The sequence below is a fragment of the Rhinolophus sinicus genome, chromosome 1, assembly GCF_057876585.1.
Source record: "Rhinolophus sinicus isolate RSI-liver-muscle chromosome 1, RSI-T2T, whole genome shotgun sequence".
In the NCBI taxonomy this organism is placed as follows: Eukaryota; Metazoa; Chordata; class Mammalia; order Chiroptera; family Rhinolophidae; genus Rhinolophus; species Rhinolophus sinicus.
Genome location: NC_142501.1, coordinates 198,916,452 through 198,924,015, shown reverse-complemented (window position 1 = coordinate 198,924,015; position 7,564 = coordinate 198,916,452). Strand labels below are relative to the sequence as shown.

General features: G+C 52.5%; 1 protein-coding gene across 2 annotated transcripts; it reads left to right on the top strand.

Moving 5' to 3' along the window:
* Positions 1–1,327: 1,327 nt before the first annotated feature.
* On the top strand, positions 1,328–6,521 carry SOD3 (superoxide dismutase 3). 2 transcript variants are annotated; one of them, XM_019743917.3, is made up of 3 exons: positions 1,341–1,457; positions 2,937–3,044; positions 5,135–6,521. In XM_019743917.3, the coding sequence occupies exon 3, from the start codon at positions 5,151–5,153 to the stop codon at positions 5,880–5,882; it is 732 nt and encodes a 243-aa protein (XP_019599476.2). In that variant the 5' UTR covers positions 1,341–1,457; positions 2,937–3,044; positions 5,135–5,150; the 3' UTR covers positions 5,883–6,521. The 2 variants fall into 2 exon arrangements, with proteins under 2 accessions (XP_019599477.2, XP_019599476.2); XM_019743918.3 differs by lacking the exon at positions 2,937–3,044 and having other exon boundaries at positions 1,328–1,457.
* Positions 6,522–7,564: the final 1,043 nt, after the last annotated feature.

The window sequence follows — 7,564 nt, the reverse complement described above, 5'->3', positions numbered from 1 at the left end:
GCAGAATGCAGAGGGGCAAGGATTGAGCAGATGAGGCTTCAGTGTTTCAGTGAGCCAGATGGATTGATGGTGGGGCCGAGCGGCTGGAGTCTCTGAATTTCCCAGGAGTCTCTGAGTTCCCAGAAGTCTCCATCTTATCTTCCAGAATGGCTGCCCCCGACAAAGATCTTTAGTTTGAGTTCTTCCTGCCAAGCACTGGTTCCCAAACCTGGCTGCTCACTAGAATGACCAGCTTTTTGAAAAGAGAATTCCAGGAAGCTCCTGCTGGCAACTGACTCACTCAGCCTGGGGTGGGGCTCAGAAATCTGGATTTTGAACAAGCTTGTCTGCGGCCAGGACTAGTGTATGTGTCTCTCGGGGCCCCAGCCATCCCTCCCCAGCTGCACTCCCCACTCTATACTGGATGGATCTGTTGACACTGCTGTTCCTTCCCCAGAGTATGAACCCCCAGAAGACAAGGACTCGTGCAGCTTTGGGTCCCCGGCACACGGCGCAGTACGTGGCGTGGACTAGCACCCATTAAATGTTTGTGGAAGGAAGGCTGGAGGACACACAGGCAGGCAGACAGGCTGCCTTTTCCCATGTGGGCTTTTCTGGGAAATAAAAGCTTTTATTTCTGGCAGAAGCTGCTGTGAATGAGCAAAGATCATGGCAGCAAAAGAAGAAATGCCACTGGGGAAGGAATCGGCTCAAGATTCCCCCAGACCACATACTTTTTAAAAAGACTCCTCCTTAACTTTAGTAAGTGACAACAACGGTGATGACAACGATTTATGACGGCCTCCGTTGGCCAGGGACCAGTTAGCATTATATCCTCGTTTTACAGATGGGGAAAGAGACGCACAGGGGGCTGGTCAGGAGCTCGCCATGAGGAGAGGACACAGCTGGGAGTCTGCAGCCTGGCTGTGCAACTGCTACCCCACCCGCCGCTGACGTCTCACAGGTGTGGCAGCACGGTTCTGGGAAAACATCAAGCATATCTGTCAGGTGCCCATTTGCATCATAGAAGCATCCAGCAAAAATAAGTCAAGAGTTGAGGAAATCGGGGGAGAGCAAAGGGCCTCTCAAGAAAGAACCCATTGTTTACCTCTCCAAACAGGCTATTTTCTGTCTAGTTTTTATTCCCCTGCTGCTGCATGCTGAAGGTCACTGGCTACGTCTGCACAAACTGGTGAAGTCATGACAAGGAATACTTGGCCAGGGAACCCGGGGCTGAGGGAGGAGGAGACAGAGGAAAAGGGTGTGAGGCAATTCAACAAGGGCCAGCCTGGCCTGCTTTCCCTCCCGAACTGGCCCAATCACCTTCTTTCCTCAGGGTGACCACTCCCCTGGGCTGGCTTTGTCACACAGCCACAAACAGCCAAGCCCCAGGAGTCAGCCTGCATTCCTGCAACCGAGTGGCTGGGTCCTGCTCCCCATTTCTCAGGCGGCAAAGCTCTCTTGGAAGAGCTGGAAAGGTGGGTGCCAAGTTGAGGTTCATTTCGATTTCTCAGCATGTGCTTGTTATAAATTTGAAACCAGGGTGGGGCATTGGGCCCATTCTTGGAAAAGTATTTGCGCATCTTGAGAGAGAAACACACTGAATGATGGAGCCTGGCTGCTCCAACAGAGGTGGGAAAGGGGTGAGGAAGGCCATAGGGAGAAATAACTGTTCTTCTCTGGGTCTGCAAAGGCCAGCCTGAGATGACTTTAGTGTTAGGAAGAGAAATCTGAGGGAGGAAGGCTGCCCTTTCTGGATGTTGCATGGTTCGGGAGGCAGGAGCTACTGAAGAAAGCCACCTGCTTACGGGAGGCACAGAGGGGAGGGCCTGGCAGCTCAGGCTCACAGACAGGCTCCTTCTAGGAGCGAGCCAAGGAATTAGAACACACCAGACGTCAGGAGAGCTGCCACCTTCCCAGATCCAGGCCCAGGAAGGAGGCACACACTTGGTGACCTCCTTTGTCCCCTTTCTCTGATCATCTTTCTTCTCCTCCAGACCAGGCACACAGCAGGCCCTGAAAAAAACCACTTGGTGACCCACAGCTCAAACTAAGGGGGAGACGGTCCAAGGACGATGAGGCTTATGCAGGCTGGCCTCAAGGGACAAAAGCCAAAGGCTTAAGAAACAAGGAGTCAGAGTATACCTGGGGTTCAGGAAGAATTTTCTTGTTGTTAAAAGAAAAATATCTCCATAACATGTTAATTATTACCCAAGCGTTCCTGAAAATGAACAGTCTGTTTTTGCTCTGTGTTCTCAAGGAAGAACTTTCCAGTGGGCAGAGGCCTCCTGAAGAGCAGGACTGCCTCAGAAAGAAGGGGGTGGTCCCTGATGATGGGAAGCTTGAGGCCCAGGACTGGCAGGGATGGTCCCCATTCCCGTCGCCAGTTCCTGGGGCTTCCGCGTAGTCAGCCACACCAGGCTATGTCACAAGTGGTTCCCTTGCTGTCACTTTCTGGGCTTCTCCTCCTACCTGCCACTCTTTGGAGGCTTTCCTAGGCTGCTCCTCCTCCTGTAGCTTCAACATCTCTTAGCTAATGGGCCTGAAATCTCTATCAGTAATTTATATCCGATTGCTAAGAAAAGAGCTGTCATCTACTGAGAACTTTCTAGGTACCAGACTTCTAGGTACAAGACTCTAGGTGCCTTAAATGAGAGCTGTTCAGTGTGGGTTTGTAAGCCTGGGGCTTGGTTTCCATTCTTGCTGTCAGCTGTTATTCAATGTGTAACTCTGGGCAAGACACTCGCCTCTCTGTGCCTTAGTTTCCCCACACTTCAGGATGGGGGTAACAATAATACCACCCCGCAGGGTTTTCGTGAGGCTCATATGAATTAACACATGCCAAGTGCTTTTAACAGTACCTGGCATGTGTGTTCAATAAATATTAGTAATCCTAATTGTTTCTTCTAAGCCTCAGAACAAGCCTCTAAGGGAAGTGTTGTTATTCCTATTTGCAGATAAGAAAACTGAGGCACAGAGGAGGTGGCGCGTGACTAGAGGTCGCAGTCCAGCGTTTTCTCCGCTACTCTGCAATAAAAATAACAATCACAGCTAACCCTGAGAAAGTAAGTGGCAGTCGGGCTTTAGATCTAGGCAGCGAGCTTCAGAATCCATTCTTTTAATCATCCTACTAGATCGCCTTTCTGTAAGGGTGATGGAAAGAACCAATACTCAACCCTGGCATTGACTTTTAGGATGGCACCTGCTTTGGGGTTGGAGAAGGCCTTGGAAAGTGCAGGTGACCATCAAACCAGTTCTTTGAAGGCAGCACTGATCCCTGTGGGCAGACTTAAAAAAATGTGAAAATAGCCCGGCATGTAATATCTTATTTGATCCACGCCATGATGCTTGGTGATATTACTGGCCTTATTTTACAAGTAGGTGAAAGAAAGTCATTCCTGCTCTCACGATGTCCCAGTAATTGTAGGGGCTTGGGATTTGAATCTGTCTGATTCTAAAATCCCTAGCTGGGTTACAGAATCTTTGATGGAGCCATTTTTTGTTTTTTTCTTTTTTTTTCTTTTAAAAGTTCCTGCCCACTGAATCAGAATCCTTTAGGGCAGGGCCTGGGCCTCTGATTTTTAAGAACCAGAACCTGATTGATGTGCAGCCAACAAGGAGAACCCTTCCCAGCTACAGCACCTCTTCCAAGTGCCACAGTCCCATTTCCAACCATCTGCTCAACATCCCAGCTGGACACTCCCCAGCATCTCCTCCCTCTCCCTTCTTCTCAGGGCCTGAGGCCACCATCCATGCACCCAGTCACCCCTGCTGGTAACTCAATCATCCTCAGCTGCTCCCCCTCCTTCCCTCCTGCCAGGCCACAATGTCTGCCCAACCCATGCCCTCCTCTACGTCTCCTGCCTTCACCTTGGAAAAAGCCTTCATCATTGCTGGTTTGGGTTACCGCAACAGCCTCCTAATTCCTCTCCCTCTGACTGTCTCGATTTTTCCTTCTCTGTGTCTCCCTAGGCTATTTCCATCTCTTCTGTACTCTCCATCCACAAAGTCCAGCTCACATCCTCTCTCCTGCCAGACTTAAGGAACCACATAAAAGCTATCTCATCATCCACTTTTCTGCTTAAAAACTTCCACCAGTGCAAGCCGCATAGCTAATATCCACACTTAGCACAGCAAAGCCCCTTGTTCCCTGGCTCAAAGTTCCCTCTTGATCTTCGACTCCTCTGGGGTGACACAGGCCATGTTCTAGCCATACTGAATTTCTCCTCTACCCCCAAAACAAACTGTGTCCTTTCACAGCCAGTGAACATGTCACGTTGTGCCTCCTGCCTGAAATGAGCTTCCAACCTGGCTTGGCTAAAAAACTCTTACTTGTCTTAAAAACTCTTACTTGTCTTGTGAGACTCAGCTCAAAAGTCACCTCCTCTGGGAAGCCTTCCTGGAGTTCCCCAGGGTGATGGGCACTACTTACTCTGTCCTTCCCTAGTACAAGGCTCCATCTGCAATCACAGGATGGAACTGGAATTATTTGATGACATGTCTGTCCCTCAGTGAACTCCTCATTCAACAATCACATATTAAGTGTCTCCTACTGCCAGGTGTAGGCCCAGGTGCCGGGGATACTAATGAATAAAAGAGAGTTTCTATCTTAAAGTCTACTGAGCGTGGCACAGAAGAGGGGATAGGGTACTTCAGAGACAGGGCACAGGGTGTGCAAAGCTGAAGAAGGCGGGGGCAGCAAGTCTTAGGCATGGCTGTAAGGGAGGATGCTTAAAGAGAGTGGCAGGGGATGAGGCCGGGAAATGAGCAGCGGGAGGCGATCTGTAAGGGCCATGAGATTTCCCCTCATGTGCCCTGAGACATCTCCCCGCCCCTCACACACACCAATTGCCCTGAGACTTTCCAAGCATGAAGACAGGATTTGAGAGGACCATGATTAGATGTGTGGATCAGAAAGATCCCTGCGAGTGTCTTGAGATTTTTCTGTCATCCATCTTTACAACCACAGCACTTAACACAGTTCCTGGAACACAGCAAACCCTAGAGAAACATGGGCGGAGAGAACAAGTGAATGCACGCTGGGCGCGGACGCCCCTCTGGCAGGGATGGGTTAGATCAGCGACCTGGGGTCGCTGAGATTCCCTGTGTCTGAAGACTAAGCCTAGCTCCGCCCCGCCCCCGGGGGTGCCCGCAGGTGTCCGACTCCAACCATGCTGCCGCTGCTGTGTGCCTGCTTGCTCTTGGTGGCCCGCGCCTCTGGCGGCTCAGATGTTTCATCCGACGCCAGTTTCAATACGGAGGAGCACATCCGAGACATTCACGCCAAAGTGACGGAGATCTGGCAGGAGGTGACCGGGCGGCCGGCGGCGGGCGGGGGCGGCCCGGACGCCACACTCTACGCCGCCTGCCAGGTGCGGCCATCCGCCACTCTGGACGCCTCCGAACCCCAGGTGACCGGCCTCGTGCTCTTCCGGCAGCTGGGACCCGGCGCCCGGCTCGACGCCTTCTTTGAGCTGGAGGGCTTCCCGGCTGAGCCCAATGGCTCCAGCCACGCCATCCACGTGCACCAGTTCGGGGACATGAGCCAGGGCTGCGAGTCCACCGGGCCGCACTACAACCCGCTGTCGGTGCAGCACCCGCAGCACCCGGGCGACTTCGGCAACTTCGCCGTGCGGGACGGCGGCCTCTGGAAGTACCGCACCGGCCTCGCCGCCTCGCTCAGCGGCCCGTACTCGATCGTGGGCCGCGCCGTGGTGGTGCATGCGGGCGAGGACGACCTGGGCCGCGGCGGCAACCCGGCCAGCCTGGAGAACGGCAACGCGGGCCGTCGGCTGGCCTGCTGCGCGGTGGGCTGGAGCGGACCCGCGCCCTGGGCGCGCCAAGCGCTGGAGCACACGGAGCGCAAGAAGCGGCGGCGGGAGAGCGAGTGCAAGGCCGCCTGAGTGCACTCCACCCTGCGGGCGGCGGTAGAGCCCTGATGCTCCCCAGACCCCTTCCACGCCCCGACACCCCTCCAAGCGCCCCAAGACCCCGACCCCACCTTGATTTTCTCCCTCTGCTCCCAGAGACACCTTCTACCCTGAGGGTCTCTCTCACTTCTGCCATCGCTGAGGTCTCCCCCCAAATTCCCTCCACCCTGAAGTCTCCAGCCATGCGTGCTGAGACACCACCCTCCATCTAGAGAGCAGCCCTCAACCCTTGTAGCCCCCACTCCGAGCTCTGAGAACCCGCAGAAGCACCTCCCCTACACATCTACCATATAGCCCACCTACCCTGAGGGTCTAGACGCTTGAGGTCCCTTGCTACCCTGACACCCCTACCCTCATGAGTCCTGAGATATCTCTATGCCCTAAGGACCCACCCCACCCCTTAGGATCCTCCTAGGTGCTCCTGAAGTTGCCTAGGGTCTTCCCCCGACCCCCCAACCCACCTATGACTAATATGTGCCCTGCCGTTAGGCCCCCATGCCCAGAGTCTTCAGCTGTTTCTGGCCCTGGACACCCTGTGGAGAGCAGTTCCCTTTGGGGGTTGTTTGGCAATCTTCGTGTTGCACATTAAAAACTCAGCAACTCAGTACTGCATCAGGGCCTCGGTTACTTTATTTGTTTGTTTAGGCTTCTCTCCCGGGCTCAGTTACTATTTGGAAATAGCAAAGATATTTCCCAAATCCTGCTACAACTTCTCCTTAGCCTTCTCCCCCATTCTGCTGTCAACAACGTTTAGTCACTGGTTGTCCTGAGAAGTGAGAGAGAGAAAAAAATCAGCTTCCTGGGCTACATCCCAGAGCTGTGGAACCCAACAGGAGAGAGGGAAATCTGTTTCCAATAAGCTCCTGGTGATTCTGGTACTGGAGCCACCGGCCTGGCCTGAGGTGAGGGCCACCTTATCTGGGTCCTGTGGCTTCTCACGTCTGCCTCTCAGTGCAACCTCAGGTCCATTTTCCCAAATCGTGGAAACAGGGCCAGTGAAAGTGTCACTGGGCAAGTTACAGGGAGTTTGGTGTTGGCATCTGAAGTTATCAGCCTTCTCCACAACCAGGACAATGCTTTCCTTCTTGACACGAAGGCAGTTGGAAGCAGAGGGGTCCAAAGGCAGGCTAATTTTGAGTGAAGGCTTGTTGGAGTTTCAGCCTCTTTTTGAAAATTATAATCTGTACACAGACTATGTCAGTTTTGTGTCTCCATCTTCACTTGCTGAATAAAAGTATTCATCATAACTTTTTAACCTCCTGGGGCAGACCCACTTGTTAGCTGCCACTTTTCTGCCCTGGTCACTTGGGGGCAGCTTCCATTTCTCCCAGACTCTTAAGGCAGTGAGTCAAACTGAACTTTAGTCAGAAACTCATCCCCAGTGGTTAGTTTTACCTCTTACAGGGACTAACTTGTTGTTGAAAAATCTTCACTTGAACCCGAGCAATAACCAGAGAAAACGGCTATTGCCTGGTGACTTTGCTCCACCAGCAGGTTCCCACTAGTTTGAAACATTGACTTGAACGGTACAGGTCAGCACAAAAGAGAATTATCAAACTGAGTCTTTAAATATCTTGATCTCAAATAGATATGTTTGCCTATCACCACAATTAAAAGTTGTGAAACAAGGCAGCAATTACATAGGGACACACAAT

Bases quoted from the DNA above. Each gene is read 5' to 3' on its own strand.
- SOD3 (XM_019743918.3), top strand. From the start codon at position 5,151: ATGCTGCCGCTGCTGTGTGCCTGCTTGCTCTTGGTGGCCCGCGCCTCT.